General features: G+C 42.0%; 1 protein-coding gene across 1 annotated transcript; it reads left to right on the top strand.

Annotated features, from left to right (window-relative positions):
• The first annotated feature begins 571 nt into the window (after positions 1 to 571).
• Positions 572 to 22,253, top strand: LOC145875883 (deoxynucleoside triphosphate triphosphohydrolase SAMHD1-like). The gene is made up of 16 exons (XM_082971698.1): positions 572 to 892; positions 7,462 to 7,528; positions 7,706 to 7,775; positions 9,291 to 9,451; positions 10,083 to 10,198; positions 10,338 to 10,408; positions 10,545 to 10,724; positions 11,179 to 11,279; positions 13,994 to 14,102; positions 14,245 to 14,336; positions 18,724 to 18,839; positions 19,109 to 19,248; positions 20,879 to 20,974; positions 21,140 to 21,244; positions 21,342 to 21,479; positions 21,675 to 22,253. The coding sequence occupies exons 1-16, from the start codon at positions 709 to 711 to the stop codon at positions 21,774 to 21,776; spliced, it is 1,848 nt and encodes a 615-aa protein (XP_082827824.1). The 5' UTR covers positions 572 to 708; the 3' UTR covers positions 21,777 to 22,253.
• Positions 22,254 to 24,226: the final 1,973 nt, after the last annotated feature.

Genomic DNA, 24,226 nt, shown 5'->3' with positions numbered 1-24,226 from the left:
GATCCAATATAAATGATCCAATATAAATGATCCAATATAAAATGATCCAATATAAATGATCCAATATAAATGATCCAATATAAATGATCCAATATAAAAAACACAATTTCTAAATTTGCTACATAAGACCGAATCCAGGTGGTGAGTCACAAATGACTCAAATTGAGTAACAATGTGAAGAGAGTGGTAGAGGAAGATGGGTACAGGGTGAGGGATCCTGATAGGATGAGTAGGCAGAGACCAATAGAGTGGGATAGGAATAATATGTGCTTCAGTAAAGTGGGTTTCTTAGTATTCATAGTTGTTAACTGCTGAAATAGAATGTAGGTCACAGAAATAGAGGTTGTGGTGGCAGCTGTAGAGAAATACTTGGTATTGCAAGGTTTTACTGCAGAATATTTTAAATAGTGAAATGTGGAGAGTTTCATGAGGGCTAATAGTTGGCAGGGTCATTTTCCTTTTTCCCAATTTTGTATTACCGGACGTTCATGTCGGTAGGCTGTGACTGGCTCCACACTCCAATACATTAGGTGGCAGTGTATGCGCCTAAAAGTTGGCTACGATCCGCCAACCCAATCCCAAAGAAGAAGGTGTGGTTTACCATTTTTGACATTTACATTTTAGTCATTTAGCAGACAGAGCGACTTACAGTAGTGATCGAGAGTACTGCTTTATTGTGTTACCGGCGCTTTTCTATTACCGATCAATATGGATAAGCGAAAGCGTTCCAGAGAAGATTTACCGACCGCTGACAGTGACCATTTCAAAACCCCGGAGCAGAGCGTTTATACCGGGTTGTCGCGGGACGGGGACTTAAGGCAGTGGGATGTCGAGGACACTTGCAGATACCTGCGTCAGGAAGGTCTCGGGGCATGGGAGGAGAAATTCACAGGTTCGATTGTTGTGATCACTGTTTTGCATGTCTTCTCTAACTAGCTACATACACATGATATTTGACAGATCACTGTTTTGCATGTCTTCTCTAACTAGCTACATACACATGATATTTGACAGAACACTGTTTTGCATGTCTTCTCTAACTAGCTACATACACATGATATTTGACTGATCACTGTTTTGCATGTCTTCTCTAACTAGCTACATACACATGATATTTGACAGATCACTGTTTTGCATGTCTTCTCTAACTAGCTACATACACATGATATTTGACTGATCACTGTTTTGCATGTCTTCTCTAACTAGCTACATACACATGATATTTGACAGAACACTGTTTTGCATGTCTTCTCTAACTAGCTACATACACATGATATTTGACTGATCACTGTTTTGCATGTCTTCTCTAACTAGCTACATACACATGATATTTGACAGATCACTGTTTTGCATGTCTTCTCTAACTAGCTACATACACATGATATTTGACAGATCACTGTTTTGCATGTCTTCTCTAACTAGCTACATACACATGATATTTGACTGATCACTGTTTTGCATGTCTTCTCTAACTAGCTACATACACATGATGCTGCTGACCCAGCAGCAGAGTAATTGCTAAAATCAAATCAAATTGAAAAAAAAACTGTGAAATGCTGAATACAACAGGTGTAGTAGACCTTACAGTGAAATGCTGAATACAACAGGTGTAGTAGACCTTACAGTGAAATGCTGAATACAACAGGTGTAGTAGACCTCACAGTGAAATGCTGAATACAACAGGTGTAGTAGACCTTACAGTGAAATGCTGATTACAACAGGTGCAGTAGACCTCATAGTGAAATGCTGAATACAACAGGTGTAGTAGACCTCACAGTGAAATGCTGAATACAACAGGTGTAGTATACCTCACAGTGAAATGCTGAATACAACAGGTGTAGTAGACCTTACAGTGAAATGCTGAATACAACAGGTGTAGTAGACCTCACAGTGAAATGCTGAATACAACAGGTGTAGTAGACCTCACAGTGAAATGCTGAATACAACAGGTGTAGTAGACCTCACAGTGAAATGCTGAATACAACAGGTGTAGTAGAACTCACAGTGAAATGCTGAATACAACAGGTGTAGTAGACCTCACAGTGAAATGCAGAATACAACAGGTGTAGTAGACCTCACAGTGAAATGCTGAATACAACAGGTGTAGTAGAACTCACAGTGAAATGCTGAATACAACAGGTGTAGTAGACCTCACAGTGAAATGCAGAATACAACAGGTGTAGTAGACCTCACAGTGAAATGCTGAATACAACAGGTGTAGTAGACCTCACAGTGAAATGCTTACATACGAGCCCCTAACCGACAATGCGGTTTAAAAAAATACGGATAAGAATAAGAGATAAAAGTAATAAAGAGGAGCAGTAAAAAAATAACAGTACCGGTTAGTTGAGGTAGTATGTACATGTAGGTAGAGTTAATTAAAATGACTATGCATAGATGACAACAGAGAGTAGCAGTGGTGTGGAGAGGGGAGGGGGGGGCAATGCAAATAGTCTGGGTAGCCATTTGATTAGATGTTCAGGAGTCTTATGTCTTGGGGGTAGAAGCAGTTTAGAAGCCTCTTGGACCTAGACTTGGCGCTCCGGTACCATGTGGTTGCAGAGAGAACAGTCTATGACTTGAGTGGCTGGAGTCTTTGACCATTTTTAGGGCCTTCCTCTGACACCGCCTGGTATAGAGGTCCTAGATGGCAGGAAGCTTGGCCCCAGTGATGTACTGGGCCGTTCGCACTACCCTAAAGACTAATTTACATTGTCCTTTGAACTATAGTACCCTAGCTAGGCCAACTACAGTTGAAGTCGGAAGTTGACATACACTTAGATTGGAGTCATTAAAACTCGTTTTTCAACCACTCCACAAATTTCTTGTTAACAATCTATAGTTTTGGCAAGTCGGTTAGGACATCTACCTTGTGCATGACACAAGTAATTTTCCCAACAATTGTTAACAGACAGATTATTTCACTTATATTTCACTGTATCACAATTCCAGTGGGTCAGAAGTTTACATACACTAAGTTGACTGTGCCTTTTAAACAGCTTGGAAAATTCCAGAAAATGATGTCATGGCTTTAGAAGCTTCTGATAGGCTAATTGACATCATTTGACTCAATTGGAGGTGTACTTGTGGATGTATTTCAATGCCTACCTTCAAACTCAGCGCCTCTTTGCTTGACATCATGGGAAAAATCAAAAGAAATCAGCCAAGACCTCAGAAAAAAATTGTAGACCTCCACAAGTCTGGTTCATCCTTGGGAGCAATTTCCAAACGCCTGAAGGTACCACCTGTGCAAACAATAGTACGCAAGTATAAACACCATGGGACCACGCAGCCATCATACCGCTCAGGAAGGAGACGCATTCTGTCTCCTAGAGATGAATGTACTCTGGTGCGAAAAAAGTGCAAATCAATCCCAGAACAACAGCAAAGGACCTTGTGAAGATGCTGGGGGAAACGACATAACCTGAAAGGCCGCTTAGCAAGGAAGAAGCCACTGCTCCAAAATCGCCATAAAAAAAGCCAGACTACAGTTTGCAACTGCACATGGGGACAAAGATCATACTTTTTGGAGAAATGTCCTCTGGTCTGATGAAACAAAAATAGAACTGTTTGGTCATAATGAGCATCGTTATGTTTGGAGGAAAAAGGGGGAGGCTTGCAAGCCGAAGAACACCATCCCAACCGTGAAGCACGGGGGTGGCAGCATCATTTTGTGGGGGGTGCTTTGCTGCAGGAGGGACTGGTGCACTTCACAAAATAGATGGCGTCATGAGGTAGGAAAATGTGGATGTATTGAAGCAACATCTCAAGACATCAGTCAGGAAGTTAAAGCTTGGTCGCAAATTGGTCTTCCAAATGGACAATGATCCAAAGAATACTTCCAAAGTTGTGGCAGAAAGGCTTAAGGACAACAAATTCAAGATATTGGAGTGGCCATCACAAAGCCCTGACCTCATTCCTAATTAACATTTGTTGGCAGAACTGAAAAGGCGTGTGCAAGCAAGGAGGCCTACAAACCTGACTCAGTTACACCAGCTCTGTCAGGAATGGGCCAAAATTCACCCAACGTATTGTGGGAAGCTTGTGGAAGGCTACCTGAAACGTTTGACCCAAGTTAAACAATTTACAGGCAATGCTACCAAATACTAATTGAGTTTATGTAAACTTCTGACCTTCTGGGAATGTGATGAAAGAAAAAAAGCTGAAATAAATCATTCTCTCTACTATTATTCTGACATTTTACATTCTTTAAATAAAGTGGTGATCCTAACTGAATTTTTACTAGGATTAAATGGCAGGAATGGTGAAAAACTGAGTTTAAATGTATTTGGCTAAGGTGTATGTAAACTTCCGACTTCAACTGTACGTATTGTATATAGTTTTTGGTGGTGTGGTTTTTATACAAGCCCCTGAGCTTCTAACTACACCTGCACACCGTTTATTTATTCATTTTTATCTGTATTGTTGTTTTCTTTGGTGCAAAAACATTTAACTACACAGTAACAAATCCATCACCTCCAGTATACTACTGGTCTGAACATTAACATGCATCGCTTGCGGTACGGTTTTGGAAGCATAGCAGGGAGAAATAATTGTTTAAAAAAAAAAGGGTTGTGGATAGGGTTCCCACACGGCCATATTTCGTATACATGTGGGTTAACCCTAACCCGTATACATGTGGGTTAACCCTAACCCGTATACATGTGGGTTAACCCTAACCCGTATACATGTGGGTTAACCCTAACCCGTATACATGTGGGTTAACCCTAACCCGTATACATGTGGGTTAACCCTAACCCGTATACATGTGGGATAACCCTAACCCGTATACATGTGGGATAACTCTAACCCGTATACATGTGGGATAACTCTAACCCGTATACATGTGGGATAACCCTAACCCGTATACATGTGGGATAACCCTAACCCGTATACATGTGGGATAACCCGTATACATGTGGGTTAACCCTAACCCATATACATGTGGGTTAACCCTAACCCATATACATGTGGGTTAACCCTAACCCATATACATGTGGGATAACCCTAACCCATATACATGTGGGATAACCCTAACCCATATACATGTGGGATAACCCTAACCCATATACATGTGGGATAACCCTAACCCATATACATGTGGGATAACCCTAACCCATATACATGTGGGATAACCCATATACATGTGGGTTAACCCTAACCCATATACATGTGGGTTAACCCTAACCCATATACATGTGCACATTTGGGGAACTGATAGTATTTCTGATTTGCTTATCGCACCACCACCTGTGGAGCTTCTCAAAGTAATGTTTTCTTCACCTCAAATAGCAAGCAAACAAACGTCTGTTTTTACATCCATTGAGAATTACAATAGTTCCTCAATGTATTTTAAAAATCTTTCCAGCTCTCTTCCTTTCATTATAAAATATGCCTACCAGATTACTTCTTATCAGTGCTTGACTTGGACTGAAATAGGTTCTGGTACTCATTTTGGGTGCTGGGACTGTTTATATTGAGGTGCAGGAGCTCCACTATACTTTTGAGCTGATATTCTATAAGAGGAAGAGGAGCTCAAGCAATAGAACATTTGAGGTGCCGGTACTCAGCTCTGGGGAGCTCCTGTGTCTTTCCTCTTTCTCCATTCACCCAGTTAGTCAGACTCCAGGCACCAACCACACCAGGAATTCTCTTCAGGTATTAAATCTGAACATCTGTCGTCACCCCTGAGATGACTCCTTTGACGGGCTCTCTACTCCGAAGTTCAAAGTACAAAACTTTTGTTGTCCGGATTATTTTATTAAGGCCCACTGCAATGAATCAAAATAAGACCACTCTTGGTCACTCTGACAGTCTTGACTTTTCCCAGCACACACTTCACTATTTTCAACACCTCAAGTGGGTTTCCCAAATACTGTATGCATCCTTACTCAACAAACGCATCCCAACAGGAAGCGATTCGTTACCATTCATAGACGTATCCTTCACTCCAATTTTTGACAATTTCTTTTTTTGTTCCAGTTTGACACTACTGTTGTCCATTCAGAACATTAATCTTCATCAACCTTTGCTCGACGTGCTGCTTGATTCAAACTCAGCATTCACTTCCACCATTTTCCCCATCAGCCATCAGACTACAACAGAATAGTCTACCTGTGCTAATTAGCTAGCTGTGTCTCGAAACACCTGTGTGTAACCGGAAGACGGACACCACAAACATCTTGTTACTGAAAAATACTGCTGCAACTCTGTTAAACAGTGTCCAGTAAGTCTGTATTAAACAGTGTCCAGTAAGTCTGTATTAAACAGTGTACAGTAAGTCTGTGTTAAACAGTGTCCAGTAAGTCTATGTTAAACAGTGTCCAGTAAGTCTGTATTAAACAGTGTCCAGTAGGTCTGTATTAAACAGTGTCCAGTAAGTCTGTATTAAACAGTGTCCAGTAAGTCTGTATTAAACAGTGTCCAGTAGGTCTGTATTAAACAGTGTCCAGTAGGTCTGTATTAAACAGTGTCCAGTAAGTCTGTATTAAACAGTGTCCAGTAACTCTGTATTTTGATGTGATATGAAAGTACTGCCTGCTGCAACTCTGTTAAAACAGTGTACAGTAAGTCTGTATTTTTCAGTTGTGAAATTATTTTGATGTGATTTATGTTTCTAGAACCGTATCGCAATCGAGAATCGATTTACGTTTAGATGGAGTATTTGGCTGTTTTGGGTTCCAGAGCCAATTCAACCTTTTAAACTGAACATATAAGGTCCTTGGACTATAAGCAGGGTGGGAAATTAACACCAGCCACCAGCTAAATGTTAGTACATTTTGGCATTGGCAGGTAGAAGGTCTAATATTTCCATCCACATTGGCAGGTGGTCACACAGCGCATTTCTGAGAATATTTTTGGGATCCAAAGCCCATTGTGTGTGTGTGTGTGTGTGTGTGTGTGTGTGTGTGTCAGCTCTGTAAGAGAATATTTTCAACATTACGGTGGTGAAAATGGGGTGGGGTGCAGCATAGGTTCAAACAAGAGAGTGAAATATGGAGACCTTGCCGGCTGGAACACACACTGATATCCACTACTGTCTGTCTCGATCTGTTGCGCTCTTTTCTTTGAAATCACTTTCAATCAATTTCACAACCATTCAGTAAGTGTTTTAACATTACAAAACATGTGCATGCATTTTCTGTGATTTCTTTATGAATTTTGCCCCCCAAAATGTGTCTGGTAAAATTTGGGCATCCACCAGCCACTACTGTTGGTAGACCAAAAAGTACATTTCCCACCCCGACCATAAGGCTTCTTTAATCCATTATTGGGCTAAGTAACCACCCATCCATCCCCCATCACAATCTACCCTCCTTACTTTCTCTATGGTATCTGTTAGTGCCCAGCATCAAGGTTGTTCCAGCCAAATAACTGAATTCATCTGATGAAGAAGAAGGTTGGTAGACTTGCACACAGGAAAGATGATCTGTCCTTTTTGTTTGGTTTTCCCCCACACAGAGCAACAGATAACAGGAGTGGGGTTACGATACCTCACAGAGACACATCTGGAGAATATGGGCATAAGGTATGTGTGGTGTGGTTTCAGTATGGGGTGGGGTCATTTCCGTGTTCCAATCTAATGTGCACCTTCTAATTTTGGTTGATTTGTTGTGACATATTTCTCTTAGTCAATTTCTTGAGGATTGTGATGTTCTGATTTTGGTGTCATGATTATGAACTGACTCTCTCTCTCTCTCCTCAGGCCTCTTGGCACACGGCTGCAGATTCTGCACTGCCTGAAGAAGCTGTGGCAGATTGCAGCAGAGACCAAGGTAACACAATAGAGGTTTTAGAGGCCCTCTTGGCTGCAGAGACCCAGGTTACACAATAGAGGTTTTAGAGGCCCTCTTGGCTGCAGAGACCAAGGTAACACAATAGAGGTTTTAGAGGCCCTCTTGGCTGCAGAGGCCAAGGTAACACAATAGAGGTTTTAGAGGCCCACTTGGCTGCAGAGCCCAAGGTAACACAATAGAGGTTTTAGAGGCCCTCTTGGCTGCAGAGCCCAAGGTAACACAATATAGGTTTTAGAGGACCTCTTGGCTGCAGAGACCAAGGTAACACAATAGAGGTTTTAGAGACCCTCTTGGCTGCCGAGCCCAAGGTAACACAATAGAGGTTTTAGAGGCCCTCTTGGCTGCAGAGCCCAAGGTAACACAATAGAGGTTTTAGAGGCCCTCTTGGCTGCAGAGCCCAAGGTAACACAATAGAGGTTTTAGAGGCCCTCTTGGCTGCAGAGCCCAGGGGACACAATAGAGGTTTTAGAGGCCCTCTTGGCTGCAGAGACCAAGGTAACACAATAGAGGTTTTAGAGGCCCTCTTGGCTGCAGAGACCAAGGTAACACAATAGAGGTTTTAGAGGCCCTCTTGGCTGCAGAGGCCAAGGTAACACAATAGAGGTTTTAGAGGCCCTCTTGGCTGCAGAGCCCAAGGTAACACAATAGAGGTTTTAGAGGCCCTCTTGGCTGCAGAGACCAGGGGACACAATAGAGGTTTTAGAGGCCCTTTTGGCTGCAGAGCCCAAGTGTTGCTCTTTTAATCTGAATTTTCTGAAATTCTACACATTTTACTATGGGTCAGAAATACCATTTTAAAGTTTAAAGCTAGTTTCCTGCTGTTCTACATATTTGTCATTGTGCTGAGAGAAAAGTTGCAGTTTCAAAGTTAATATCCTGCAATTCTACACACTTTGCCATGGGGCTGAGTTAACATTATGCCTTGTTCTTATGCTATCTGAGTGACTCAAACATTATAACAAAATACATGGAGGCCCCAACATTTCAGATTCTCCCTGATTTGTCTATTTTTTATTTTGGTGATTCTTAGTTCTTAAATATGATCTTATTAAAAAACAATATTGCTCCACTGTCTTTTCTACATACTTTATATCTGGTTTTAGTCATTTAAGTTTACACTGAAAACGTTTGACCATCCTGAAAATGATTAGCAAAAGGGGAAACATTGACTTTGAGCCCACATAGAGAGACTGACGGACAGGGAGAGAGAGAGAATAATCCATGGGAGAGAAAATCACCTCAACCACATTGTACTTCATTTAATTTATTTATTTATTATGGTGAAAGAAGTAAAACACCCTGAGTAATAGCTGTTTTTCTATTCCATCATGTTCTCTATTCCCTGTTTTATAATGTTTTTCAATTCTATTGCAAGTGTAATGACCCTACTCTACCCACGGCCACATAACTAGAGATGCACCCTTTTCTATTCCAGAGAGGGAACAATAGAGGAATAGTAGTATCAGCACTAAGATGTATTATTGTCTCCTGTAGGTGTTTATTGACCCCATCCATGGACATATAGAGATGCATCCTCTGTTGGTCTGTATCATCGACACCCCTCAGTTCCAGAGGCTCCGCCACATTAAGCAGCTGGGAGGAACATACTTCGTCTTCCCTGGAGCCTCCCACAACCGCTTCGAACACTCCATAGGGTATGTAGGAGTGTGTGAGTATGCACTAGCGTAGAGTACAAGTGTGGGTGCCTGAACACTCCATAGGGTATGTAGGAGTGTGTGTAAGTTTGCACTAGCATAGAGTACAAGTGTGGGTGCCTGAGCACTTCATAGTTTAAAGGTGTGTGGGCTTGACCTATAGAGGGTGTGTACACCTTTTTAAATGCATGATGCAGAGTGTAATGCGCAAATTGGGATTTAGTCTATGTGGTTTTAGAGGCGCTACCCTGCATTCAAAGTGTTTGTGTGGTGTCAGGAAAATAACCTCACACTCAACGTCAGCAAAACAAAGGAGATGATCGTGGACTTGAGGGAGCACCCCCCTATCCACATCGACGGGACAGTAGTGGAGAAGGTGTAAAGTTTTAAGTTCCTCGGCGTACACATCACGGACAAACTGAAATGGTCCACCCACACAGACAGCGTGGTGAAGAAGGCGCAATATTCAACCTCAGGAGGCTGAAGAAATTTGTCTTGTCATTGATTTGAACAGGCACAACAGAAAAATCCTTTTCAGCCTCTTCCTTAAGCTCTCAGTTCCCAGTGGTTACCTAGCAGGTTTCATGAGTTGGAAAATGGTTGTTATGGTTGTTGTGGTTGTGTGTTTCAGGGTGGGTTACCTGGCAGGTCTGCTGGTCCAGGAGTTGAATGAGAGACAACCAGAGCTCTTCATCTCCCATAGAGACATATTGTGTGTCCAGATCGCCAGTCTCTGTCACGACCTGGGTGAGTCTCACACACACACACACACACACACACACACACACACACACACACACATATATATATATATATATATATATATATATATACACACTTTTTTCAATCTTACTGTCTCATAAATGTGATATCTCTCACTCTCCAGGTCATGGTCCTTTCTCCCATATGTTTGATGGGATGTTCATCCCTAAAGTGCGTCCAGAATCTAAGTGGAAGGTAAGACCTTTCTTTCCTCATTCTGTTTCTTTTTCGCTCTCCATGTCTGATGTTTGTGTCTATATCTTCCTGTGTTTGCTCAAAAATGTGCAGGTCACCTGTATTTGTGTGTACGCTCACCTTGTGTGTGTTGCAGCACGAGGAGGCGTCCCTGGCAATGTTTGACCACCTGGTGCGTGAGAACGCCTTAGAGCCGGTGATGAAGGAGCATGGCCTGGTCCTTCCTGATGACCTGGTCTTCATCAAGGAGCAGATTGCTGGACCACAGAACACTGTCCTTCTCAGCCAGGGAGTAAATCAGCCAGCCAGTGAGCCGGTTAGTCAATCAATCAATTTAAGAATCATGTAGGCGTGGGTTCGTTTCCCCACTTCTGACACCGATGGTAACAGAGACCGCCCGAGCGGTAGAAGTTTCGGTGAAGAGGCCCAAAGATGACGATAACAAAACAGAAAATATAAATTGGGGGTAAACTGAATAAATCAAATCATAGTAGAGCTCTCAAATGAAACCAGACCTCAATCAACGCCTGAAATCCGGCAGCATGCCATTCTGACCCTTGTTGCCTCCTCACTGAAACCTTCACCGCTGGGGCGGTAAACGTTACAATCATCTATCAGCATCAATCAGTCAACAAACATCAATCAATATTACTTCATGAATATGATTTATTTATGCTTTCTAGCAGTTAATTGTCTACGGGTTGAATTTAATTTGGAGTTTCATGCTCGGTTCTCACAGGATTCTGAGTCTGTTCTTTTTCTCTTCACAGTGGCCATATAAGGGCCGACCAGAGAAGAAGTCCTTCCTCTATGAGATTGTGGCCAACAAAAGGAACGGCATCGACGTGGACAAGTGGGACTACTTTGCCAGGTGAGTCCCCCAGTTGGAGTTTATCCCTTTTAGAAACTATGATCATTTCTGGAGTAAGCTATATTAGAGATGTAACAATACATAGGACCATTGGAGTATATTAGGAAAATAGTGCACTATGGGCAACTTTTCTTAAATTATCTTCAGGGCCTAAAATGAACAACTGCCAAATGCGGGTAGATTTTGGCATTGGCAGGTAAGATGTCTATTTCACCAGCCATGTTGGTGGGTGGTCAGGGCTCCACAGTGCGAGCATTTCACTCGCATTTGTGAATAAAAAGTATGATCACATTTACAGTGAGGGGAAAAAGTATTTGATCCCCTGCTGAATTTGTACGTTTGCCCACTGACAAAGAAAGGATCAATCTATAATTTTAATGGTAGGTTTATTTGAACAGTGAGAGACAGAATAACAACAAAAAAATCCAGAAAAATGCATGTCAAAATGTTATAAATTGATTGGCATTTTAATGAGGGAAATAAGTATTTGACCCCCTCTCAATCAGAAAGATTTCTGTCTCCCAGGTGTCTTTTATACAGGTAACAAGCTGAGATTAGGAGCACACTCTTAAAGGGAGTGCTCCTCAGCTTGTTACCTGTATAAAAGACACCTGTCCACAGAAGCAATCAATCAATCAGATTCCAAACTCTCCACCATGGCCAAGACCAAAGAGCTCTCCAAGGATGTCAGGGACAAGATTGTAGACCTACACAAGGCTGGAATGGGCTACATGACCATCGCCAAGCAGCTTGGTGAGAAGGTGACAACAGTTGGTGTGATTATTCGCAAATGGAAGAAACACAAAAGAACTGTCAATCTCCCTCGGCCTGGGGCTCCATGCAAGATCTCACCTCGTGGAGTTGCAATGATCATGAGAACGGTGAGGAATCAGCTCAGAACTACACGGGAGGATCTTTTCAATGATTTCAAGGCAGCTGGGACTATAGTCACCAAGAAAACAATTGGTAACACACTACGCCGTGAAGGACTGAAATCCTGCAGCGCCCGCACGGTCCCCCTGCTCAAGAAAGCACATATACATGCCCGTCTGAAGTTTGCCAATGAATATCTGAATGACTCAGAGGACAACTGGTGAAAGTGTTGTGGTCAGATGAGACCAAAATGGAGCTCTTTGGCATCAACTCAACTCGCCATGTTTGGAGGAGGAGGAATGCTGCCTATGACCCCAAGAACACCATCCCCACCGTCAAACATGGAGGTGGAAACATTATGCTTTGGGAGTGTTTTTCTGCTAAGGGACAGGACAACTTCACCGCATCAAAGGGACGATGGACGGGGCCATGTACCGTCAAATCTTGGGTGAGAACCTCCTTCCCTCAGCCAGGGCATTGAAAATGGGTCGTGGATGGGTATTCCAGCATGACAATGACCCAAAACACACGGCCAAGGCAACAAAGGAGTGGCTCAAGAAGAAGCACATTAAGGTCCTGGAGTGGCCTAGCCAGTCTCCAGACCTTAATCCAATAGAAAATCTGTGGAGGGAGCTGAAGGTTCGAGTTGCCAAACGTCAGCCTCGAAACCTTAATGACTTGGAGAAGATCTGCAAAGAGGAGTGGGACAAAATCCCTCCTGAGATGTGTGCAAACCTGGTGACCAACTACAAGAAACATCTGACCTCTGTGATTGCCAAAAAGGGTTTTGCCACCAAGTACTAAGTCATGTTTTGCAGAGGGGGTCAAATACTTATTTCCCTCATTAAAATGCTAATCAATTTATAACATTTTTGACATGTGTTTTTCTGGATTTTTTTGTTGTTGCTATTCTGTCTCACATATGATTTGGAACAGTATTTGCAAATGTACACAGCTTGTCCTTCTACATTAGCTGCAGTGAAATGTCTCCACACATCAGATAGTGCCTGTGGCCTTTTCCTGTGAAGATTAGAAAAACATGAGTAAAAGAACAACAAATACAATTCCATATACAGATAAATAATTAAGTAGTTAGATTAAACAACTCATTTGTCAGATAAATGTTTTAAAATGAAACATGTATGAAAACAGCTGAATTAACAGGCTCAAGCTAAAACCCACATAGTAGCAATAACTAGCAGAAATTGTTAACAAGTTAGAAATGATTTAAACACACTTTGATGTAGGCTACTATTTACTAGTTAACCAAAAATAATCTGTCATAAAATATATTCACCCCACCCAGTATTGTAATCAAAACTTACCAGAAAGCATGTAGTCCTTGGCTCAGACAGTGTAGTAGTGTGGGCTCAATAGCATCTCATTAGAGTACCAGATCTTGAGAATCAGCTGTACATGTGATGGAAGAATGCACTGTGCATGCAGAGGGTTGCAATTCCATTGAATTGGGGATAGTTTAACCAAAATATGCCACAAGACCTAGAATTGCCTAATGTGTATCCCATAAAAAAGGTTCACTGTTATAAAATAACTTTTTTTTAATGAATTTAAGCAAAATTCCCGGGCTTAACTTCCCATGGAAAAATTCCGGGAAAGTTTCCGACCCTTTGCAACCCTAGTCTCGAGGAAATGCATAAACATTTACATTTTGTTTAGTGAGATCTTTTTTTTACATAAATGACAACAAGAACATTGAAATTATTATTTATTTTTATTTTTAAACAACATTTTAACATAATGGATACATCAAAAACAGTTTGACAGGTAAAGGAAAACCCAGACAAAACCAACAGAGACTCCCTCACTTTCTCACCCCACAGGGACTGCTTCCACCTGGGTATCCAAAATAACTTTGACTACCGTCGCTTTCTCAAGTTTGCCCGTGTGTGTGAGGTGGACGGGAAGAAGCACATCTGCACCCGAGACAAGGTAAATGCTTCAGCTTGGCCCTCGATTACACCTCCCATTCATTCCCTTCATTTATGTTTTCCTTCAACTTTTCATTATTGGTAAAGTAGTTAGGGATTAACCTAGTTTAGTGGTGATATCCATGTGTGTTGTCCACATACAGGAAGTGGGTAATCTGTATGACATGTTCCACACACGCAACTGCCTGCATAGAAGAGCCTACCAGCACAAGGTGGGCAACATCATAGAGACAATGTAAGTACTCTCACCTCAGCAGGTGTTTTAATATAGGTAACTGCCAAAATAGAGTAAACACCAACACAGTATCTTAATAGGCTGTTGGGCCACTACGAGCCAGAACAGCTTCAATGCACCTCGGCATAGTTTCTAAGTGTCTGGAAGTCAATTGGAGGGATGCGACACCATTCTTCCACAATAAATTCTATCATTTGTTGTTTTGTTGATTGTGGTGGAATATCCCATAAGTGTTCAATTGGGTTGAGATCTGGTGACTGAGACAGCCATGGCATATGGTTTACATCATGTTCATGCTCATCAAACCATTCAGTGACCACTCATGCCCTGTGTGTGGGGGTATTTGTATCTTGTATTTATTATGGATCCAAGGCGGCGGCTACTCTTCCTGGGGTCTGGCAAAATGAAGGCAGTTATACAATTTTAAAAACATTACAATACATTCGTTACAGAATTCACACCGAGTGTTCAGGCCTTTACTCCACTACTACACATCTACAACACACTGAGTGTTCAGGCCTTTACTCCACTACTACACATCTACAACACACTGAGTGTTCAGGCCTTTACTCCACTACTACACATCTACAACACACTGAGTGTTCAGGCCTTTACTCCACTACTACACATCTACAACACACTGAGTGTTCAGGCCTTTACTCCACTACTACACATCTACAACACACTGAGTGTTCAGTCCTCAGGCCTTTACTCCACTACTACACATCTACAACGAAAAATCAGTGTTATCTTGTGTATGTGCCTATGTTTGTTACTTCACACTCCCCGCTGTTCCATAAGGTGTGTTTTTATCAGCTGTTTAAATCTGATTCTCCTGCTGCATCAGTTACCTGATGTGGAATAGAGTTCCATGTAGTCATGGCTCTATGTAGTACTGTGCTCCTCCCATAGTCTGTTCTGGACTTGGGCACTGTGAAGAGACCTCTGGTGGCATGTCTTGTGGGGTATGGATGGGTGTCTGAGCTGTGTGCCAGTAGTTTAAACAGACCTCTGGTGGCATGTCTTGTGGGGTATGTATGGGTGTCTGAGCTGTGTGCCAGTAGTTTAAACAGACCTCTGGTGGCATGTCTTGTGGGGTATGTATGGGTGTCTGAGCTGTGTGCCAGTAGTTTAAACAGACCTCTGGTGGGGTATGTATGGGTGTCTGAGCTGTGTGCCAGTAGTTTAGACAGACCTCTGGTGGCATGTCTTGTGGGGTATGTATGGGTGTCTGAGCTGTGTGCCAGCAGTTTAGACAGACAGCTCGGTGCATTCAACATGTCAATACTTCTCGGTACCTTCAGCTTGTCAACACCTCTTACAAAAACAAGTAATTAGGAAGTCAATCTCTCTTCCATGAGATTGACATGCATATTATTAATTTTAGCTCTCTGTGTACATCCAAGGGCCAGCCGTGCTGCCCTGTTCTGAGCCAACTGCAATTTTCCCAAGTCCCTCTTTGTGGCACCTGACCACACGACTGAACAGTAGTCCAGGTGCGACAAAACCAGGGGAAGAAAATGTCTCAGGTTTTTGCCTGCCAAATGAGTTCTGTTATACTCACAGACACCATTCAAACAGTTTTAGAAACTTTAGGGTGTTTTCTATCCATATATAATAAGTATATGCATATTCTAGTTACTGGGTAGGATTAGTAACCAGATTAAATCGGGTACGTTTTTTTATCCAGCCGTGAAAATACTGCCCCCTAGCCCCAACAGGTTAACAGCATGCCACTGCCTTTACTCAAAGCCTAACCCTAACCCTTTACTCAAAGCCAGTGACATGTCATTAGTAAAGATCGAAAAAACAGCTGCCCTGGGGAATTCCTGCTTCTACCTGGATTATGTTGGAGAGGCTTCCATTAAAGAACCCCCTCTGTGTTCTGTTAGACAGGTAACTCTTTATCCACATTATAGCAGGGGGTGTAAAGCCATTATAGCAGGGGGTGTAAAGCCATAACACATACGTTTTTCCATCAGCAGACTATGATCGATAACGTCAAAATCTGCACTGAAGTCTCACAACACAATCATTTCCTCATCAATTTCTCTCAGCCAATCATCAGTCATTTGTGTAAGTGCTGTGCTTGTTGAGTGTCCCTATGAGCGTGCTGAAAGTCTGTCAATTTGTTTACTGTGAAATAGCATTGTATCTGGTCAAACACTATTTTTACAGAAGTTTACTAAGGGTTGGTAACAGGCTGATTGGTCGGCTATTTTAGCCAGTAAAGGGGGCTTTACTATTCTTAGGTAGCGGAATGACTTTAACTTCCCTCCAGGCCTAAGGGCACACACTTTCTAGTAGGGTCAAATTGAAGATGTGTCAACATCATCCCCTGTTATCCACAGTACTTCCATCCAAGTTGTCAGACCTCAGTGGCTTGTCATTGTTGATAGACAACAATAATTTGTTCACCTCTTCCACACTCACTTTAAGGAATTCAAAAGTATAATTATTGTCGTTTCATAATTTGTCAGATATACTTGGATGTGTAGTGTCAGCGTTTGTTGCTGGCATGTTATGCCTAAATTTGCTAATCTTGCCAATGGAAAAAAATCATTAATGTAGTTGGCAATATCAGTTGGTTGTGTGATGAATGAGCCATCTGTTTCAATGAATTATGGTGCTGAGTTTGCCTTTTTCCCAGAATTTAATTCAATGTGCTCCAAAGCTTTTTACTATCATTCTTTTATTTTATTTATCTTGGTTTCAAAGTGTGGTTTCTTCTAACCAAACCCTGAGAGACATGATATCTGGATCCATGTTAAACTAACCTCTAACCCAATCCTGAGAGACATGATATCTGGATCCATGTTAAACTAATCTCTAACCCAATCCTGAGAGACATGCTATCTGGATCCATGTTAAACTAACGTCTAACCCAATCCTGAGAGACATGATATCTGGATCCATGTTAAACTAACCTCTAACCCAATCCTGAGAGACATGATATCTGGATCCATGTTAAACTAACCTCTAACCCAATCCTGAGAGACATGATATCTGGATCCATGTTAAACTAACGTCTAACCTGAGAGACATGATATCTGGATCCATGTTAAACTAACCTCTAACTCAATCCTGAGAGACATGATATCTGGATCCATGTTAAACTAACGTCTAACCCAATCCTGAGAGACATGATATCTGGATCCATGTTAAACTAACCTCTAACCCAATCCTGAGAGACATGATATCTGGATCCATGTTAAACTAACCTCTAACCCAATCCTGAGAGACATGATATCTGGATCCATGTTAAACTAACGTCTAACCTGAGAGACATGATATCTGGATCCATGTTAAACTAACCTCTAACTCAATCCTGAGAGACATGATATCTGGATCCATGTTAAACTAACCTCTAACCCAATCCTGAGAGACATGATATCTGGATCCATGTTAAACTAACCTCTAACCCAATCCTGAGAGACATGATATCTGGATCCATGTTAAACTAACCTCTAACCCAACCCTGAGAGACATGATATCTGGATCCATGTTAAACTAACCTCTAACCCAATCCTGAGAGACATGATATCTGGATCCATGTTAAACTAACCTCTAACCCAATCCTGAGAGACATGATATCTGGATCCATGTTAAACTAACCTCTAACTCAACCCTGAGAGACATGATATCTGGATCCATGTTAAACTAACCTCTAACCCAATCCTGAGAGACATGATATCTGGATCCATGTTAAACTAACCTCTAACCCAATCCTGAGAGACATGATATCTGGATCCATGTTAAACTAACCTCTAACCCAACCCTGAGAGACATGATATCTGGATCCATGTTAAACTAACCTCTAACCCAACCCTGAGAGACATGATATCTGGATCCATGTTAAACTAACCTCTAACCCAATCCTGAGAGACATGATATCTGGATCCATGTTAAACTAACCTCTAACCCAATCCTGAGAGACATGATATCTGGATCCATGTTAAACTAACCTCTAACCCAATCCTGAGAGACATGATATCCCTCCCAAGCTTCATTATGGACCCCTCATGTCTCCTTTGTAACTAATGTTCCTATACTCTGAGTATAACAATGTTCAACGTTTACCCCAGGATCCAAGAGTGTGCAAAGCTGTCATCAAGGCAAAGGGCGGCTACTTTGAAGAATCTCAAATATAAAATATATTTTGATTTGTTTAATATTTCTTAATTTTGATGTCTTCATTATCATTCTACAAAGTAGAAAACAAAGGGAAAAACCCTGGAATGAGTAGGTGTGTCCAAACTTTGGACTGGTACTGTATATCTGTTTTATTTCCTATCTTTTATACATTCATACAGGTTCTCAGAAATTTCGTTTTTTTTCTGCTGTATGTTATATGTTGAAAATGAGATGTTATATTGTCTTTTTTCAGGATCACAGAGGCCTTTATCAAGGCGGACCCCCACATCCAGATTCAAGGTTCAGGGGGAAAGATGTTCACCATCTCCACAGCAATAGACGACATGGAGGCCTACACTAAACTCACTGGTCCGTTCAACCCCATAGAAATATAAAGTGTACAATGGCTCTGGTCTGTTCTACTTACCCAGACAACCAGAGCTTTGAGAGTTTTATGCGTCAAGGCTGTCCAAACAGGCTGGGTTTGCCATACCTGTTTTTTTTGTGTGGTACATTCCTGTCCATACAATTACTGCTGGCTTTGGTTTGCATGATTACCTATCATCTTCCCACGCTCCTTATCACCTTGTCTCTCCCTCTCCCCTGTCTCTCTCCCTCTCTCCTCCCTTCCCCTGTAGACCATGTGATTGAGCAGATTCTGTACTCGTCGTCCTCTGAGCTGGCTGAGGCCAGAGAGATCCTCCAAAACATCACCTGCAGACGCCTCTACAAGTGTGTGGGAGAGACACAGGCTGAGAAGCGCGTGGAGGTTTCACAGGTGTGTGTGTGCGTGTGTTTGGAGAGAGGATATCCTTCCAGGGCTTACTAGCGGAGCTTTCTACGAGATTCATATTATGTGCCTCCAGGGGCGAAAATCTGATATCCACTTTGGAGGGGACAATTACATGAGATTTTCTCAAGAGCCATTCCTGAGGGGGACACCAAAAGTAGTGCTGTAACACATAGCCTACATTGTAATATGGTAAATGTATATTGAGGAACCAAAGAAATAAGGTGTTTGCCGTACTCCTAACTACCGGTACCCAAAACTACACAACTAATCACAACAGCAATACCATTGCCTTTAACAAATCTTAGTTCAGTCACCAGTTTAAGTTGAGAGTGGGGGTATCCATGGCATTTTCCAATTATGTTCCTATTTTACAAGTCAAACAAATTGAGAACCTTTCATAATGTTGCCAAACAAAGACTCAACAAACTTACCTGAGACTCCCTGTCTCTGCCAGTCTGTCCCTGCATATCTGTCCCCAACTCTGCTATCTGTGTGCCATCTGTTGCCTGCTCTGCCTAATGACATCATTGTGAAACATTTCCATTAGAATTTCATTTCTTTCTTATGAACATTTTATCAACTAGTCTGAGATATTAGGCTACTAGGGTTCTTACTTTGCGTTTTGGTGTATTGAAAAATACTCTGATGTCCGTCTTTTATTTTTCTGCCATTTTTCTACCTGGCTGGCTGGCTGGCTGGCTACACACACAGTGTGTAGGTTATTTACAGTAGGAGATGGGCTTCTATCATCTTCAATCATTCTATTTGGGCTTCGATCTAAAAGGTAGCTAGCAAATGTGAAACAGATTAAAATGACAAGAGTTGACAGCTGTATGAGTTCACCATTTACACAACATATGCTGCAACCTTTTGTAATTTTAATAGTTTGTTTCATATTGGCTGGCTTCCAACAATAGCTGAATTTGCAAAGCTAGCGAGCACCAATTCAGTTTCAGTGGTGTTTGCTATAATCTTTGCTACCCGGGTTAAATAAAGGTGAAATAAAATAAATAAATAAAAGTTCCCTTGCGACAATTTAGCTTTTGCAACGAGACCATTAAATATATTTAAGACAATGGTAGAAGAGAGTGTAGTTCTGTTCAGTTTGGACTTCAGTTTATCGCTAACCTTATCACAGGGACTTTGAAGCAGTAACTTACATCATCTGCATGCTGATTCCATCTTTGACGAGGCCACATAAATGGAATTGGTACTAGCTAGCTTAATAGTTAATATTTGCGCGCTAGCTCTGCATATTCAGCTAGTGTGTGTGCACGCGATTGACTGGATGAACCTCACGGCAGTTACGTGCATTGAGTGCCTTTCAGACAGTAGATACGACCTCTCTGTTACCTAGCAAGCTAAGGAACTGGCAATGGATCAAACCATTGTGAGGCAAAGGGCGGGGGTGTCGCAATCTTTTGAAACTTAAAAACGCGCTATTAAGTGTCTATAATCAGCACAATTGCTTTCATTGCGTATTATGAATATTATTTAAATGACATAGTTATGTTTCAGTGATATATTGGGGGGGACAAATCATATTTTTCCCAGGATGGGGGGGTCGTGATTTCCGCCCCTGTGTGCCTCTCATCCTCGTCTTCTCTTCCCCCAGGAAAAGCTCCTGGACTGGGCAGGCTGTGTGGCGAGGTCCAGGCCTCAGAATGACCTTCAAAATGTTACTCTGCAGCCAGGGGACTTTGTTGTCCATGTGAGTGTCCAGTCTTTTCACCTCAATCAGGGAACTGATTGAATACATTTTACCATACCATCCCCCCCGCCTTCTCTATAGGTAACCCTTTGTTACCAGTTGCTCTGTTGAAAATGGGTATCTCTTTGCATGTCCATCTCGCCTCCCTATCTTTCTCTCCATCAGATCATCAACATGGACTGGGGTATGAAGGAGAAGAACCCCATCAACAACATGCGTTTCTACTGTAAGAACGACCCAACCAAAGCTTACCAGATCAGCAAGGACCAGGTCACTACTTCAATGCACTTACGTATACCTATTTTAGAATTATCCAATAATCTTTGGAGCTTGGAAACATGATATAAGGCAATTGTTGTTCCTGTAGGTGTCCAAGCTGCTGCCAGAAAGGTTTGCTGAGCAGCTTATCAGGGTCTACTGTAAGAAGACTGATGAGAGGACCATGGAGGCAGCTAAGAAGAACTTTGTCCAGTGGTGTATGGATATGAACTTCTCCAAACCTCAGGTCAGGAGGCCTCGCTCTTTCCTTTATATATCATTTTACCTCAAGCTTTTAGCGTTTTTACATTGTGTGGGGAAGATGACAGTGCAAGGCCAAGCCAGCTAGCTATCACTATCTTACCTGCACCACACAGAGTATTTTCCCAATGTTTAAAATTTACACTGGTATCCCTGTGTGTTTGTGTTCACATTTGTTTAGGATGGAGATGTGATTGCACCAGAGCTCACCCCTCTTAAGGCAAGCTGGGCACACAACAATGACACTGAGGATAATGAGGGGAGGAAGAGGCTGGGCCACTGAGGATAATGAGGGGAGGAAGAGGCTGGGCCACTGAGGATAATGAGGGGAGGAAGAGGCTGGGCCACTGAGGATAATGAGGGGAGGAAGAGGCTGGGCTGCAATCAATGATGACCAGACTCTTTTAAGAGGAAGATGAGAAACAACAGAGAATCCTTCTGTTTACGGCAGTGGTTACCAATCATGGTCTTTGAGGGCCACAGGGTATGCAAGGTTTTGTTCCAACCCAGCACTAACACACTTGGTTCAGCTAATCTAGGTCATTAAGATGAACTGACTAGCTGAATCAGGTGTGTTCACGATGGGTTGGAACAAAAGCCTGCACACCCTGTTGCTCCCTAGGACCAGGGGTTGGTGACCACCACCTCAAGAAAATGTGAGTCAGGCTTTCGAAAGAAGTCACTTTACTCAGGGTTCTGTTCACTCTGATTCAGTTTTCCAGGGATTAGATCATGTAGTCTTTCTTTTATTTACTTTTGATGTTTTATTTCAAGCGTACATTTTAGGTTTGGTTATCTTAACGTTATGCTATTTCATGATAAGATAAGTGTAGGAGTATGTGAGTATACATACCTGTTCTCCCAGGCTATGCATGTTGACGTGCCACTATCACACATGGCTCTTTCAGATAGCCAAGCAACGACTTTTACATATTTATCCATCCTGGTGGAAGTTACTCTTTGGACAATCATGCTTTACCTTGTAATACTCCCAAAGCTGAATGGGAACTTATCCTTGGTGTTATATTGATCAACATGCAAACAAACAGGTAACCGTTGTTTGTGTTTCAGGGCATTGTCTTTCTTTTATGCATGGTTTCTACGCTGTTTTAGTTGTTATATACCCAGCTACCATAGTTAGCCTGGTCATGCATATCTACAGTATCTAGACTAAAGTAGGAGTTGGCTAAGCACATACAGATCAAAGATCAGGGTACAATGTAGCTTAATTATCTTCAGAAAAGCCACCACTTTAACTGACAAACAATGTTAAGTTATCATATTATCTTTGTTTTCATCCATGTACCCTACTGAGGCAAGCAGCTATCTGTCTAGTGTTTGGTATCATTTGGGAGTCTCGTTATCTTCATTTAAACAACATGAACACAATGTTTACCCTAAAGTCTGCCTCGATGAGCCCACAGCTGTTGATCAGACAGACATGTTTGTTGATTTAAGTTATGCACTTTGTTTTAAATAAATAATATAATTTTGAATGAAAGACTAATGAGGTGGAGAGTCTCACTTTTTGAAGGGTTTTGTAATACAGAATGTAACCGGCCACATCTGCGAAATACAACCCTCTTCTCTGCCTGGCTATCTGAGTTCTGTTTCCTTAGAACTTTGTGTAGAAGACAGCTCTAGCATCCTGAATCCTCAATTTAACCATTATAGGGGTGAACAGAAAACAAATCTCGGTTAACCCAGAACAAAAATCTTGCGTTATTTGATCAGCTGCGTGATTTAGTTCTGGGTCCATACCTATTAGAAATTGGGAGTTCCGGTTTGCGAAGTCTCCACCTCACAAAAGGAAACTCTCAGCCGTAAACCAGATGTAACCTGGATATAGACGTTCCATAAATCGGCATGCGAAAGTGAGTAGATTACCTTGAAAACAATGGTCAGGCATCTTGGACGCAGTTTCCAGTTATTATTCCTCAGTGGAATTACTGCTGCTCCTTATACCAGAGACGGAAGAGGAAGCTGAGACATCCGACTCAATGTTTTCTGATCGGGGCGGGGCCACTCTGGTCTGCTTATTGCCCCTGACCCGCAGAGGTATCCCTGTGTGCTAACACTTACACAGACCGAGACCTTGGGGGGGGTCTATGGTAAACGGCTTGAGTCGTTCATCTTAGGTTATACTATGCATTCCATCCCGTTGTGAGAGGGTCAGTGCTGTCTGGGTTCCTTGGGACATTCCTACCCTAAACCTTAACCCCTAACCTTAACCCTTACCTTAACAATGCTGCTCGCTCAATAGGCCTATTTGGAAGTTGATAACTTGGTAGCCTACAGACAGAATAATCTTCTCTTTTCAGCAGGATCCATTTGCTTTCCAACCTGCAATTGTATTTGAAATATTGCGAAAGCCCTGTTGTAGCTGCATCACTGACAGATTTGCCACATGTTCCCAACTTGTAGGCATGCCTTGTGATTGGGCTACACACAATCCACAGCTATTTTTTTAAATAAGCTATTGATCCTCTCTGGCTAAATTACAGGCCTACTCCTGGTGTAGTAATCTGAATGATTTCATTTCTTTCTGAACAGACAGAAGTAATCTATCACTTAGGCAAATGTATTTTAATGTATCGGGTGCTGCACCAACTCAAGCACCCTTCCTGCGGGGCTATGATTCTATAAGGAAATAAATGATTAAGTGCAACTGCTGGAGAGATAAGAGTTGCAGGCTCGTTTCTATCAGAGCAGAGAGAGAGAGGGAGATTATAG

Source organism: Salmo salar, unplaced genomic scaffold (assembly GCF_965601325.2).
Source record: "Salmo salar unplaced genomic scaffold, fSalSal1 ptg000378l, whole genome shotgun sequence".
Classification (NCBI taxonomy): domain Eukaryota; kingdom Metazoa; phylum Chordata; class Actinopteri; order Salmoniformes; family Salmonidae; genus Salmo; species Salmo salar.
The sequence above is the reverse complement of the archived record's forward strand: the minus strand, read 5'-3'. Positions and strand labels throughout refer to the sequence as shown.

Bases quoted from the DNA above. Each gene is read 5' to 3' on its own strand.
- LOC145875883 (XM_082971698.1), top strand. From the start codon at position 709: ATGGATAAGCGAAAGCGTTCCAGAGAAGATTTACCGACCGCTGACAGT. The intron at 7,529-7,705 runs GTATGTGTGGTG...CTCTCTCCTCAG, and splicing joins CTGGAGAATATGGGCATAAG to GCCTCTTGGCACACGGCTGC. The intron at 9,452-10,082 runs GTATGTAGGAGT...TGTGTGTTTCAG, and splicing joins CGCTTCGAACACTCCATAGG to GGTGGGTTACCTGGCAGGTC.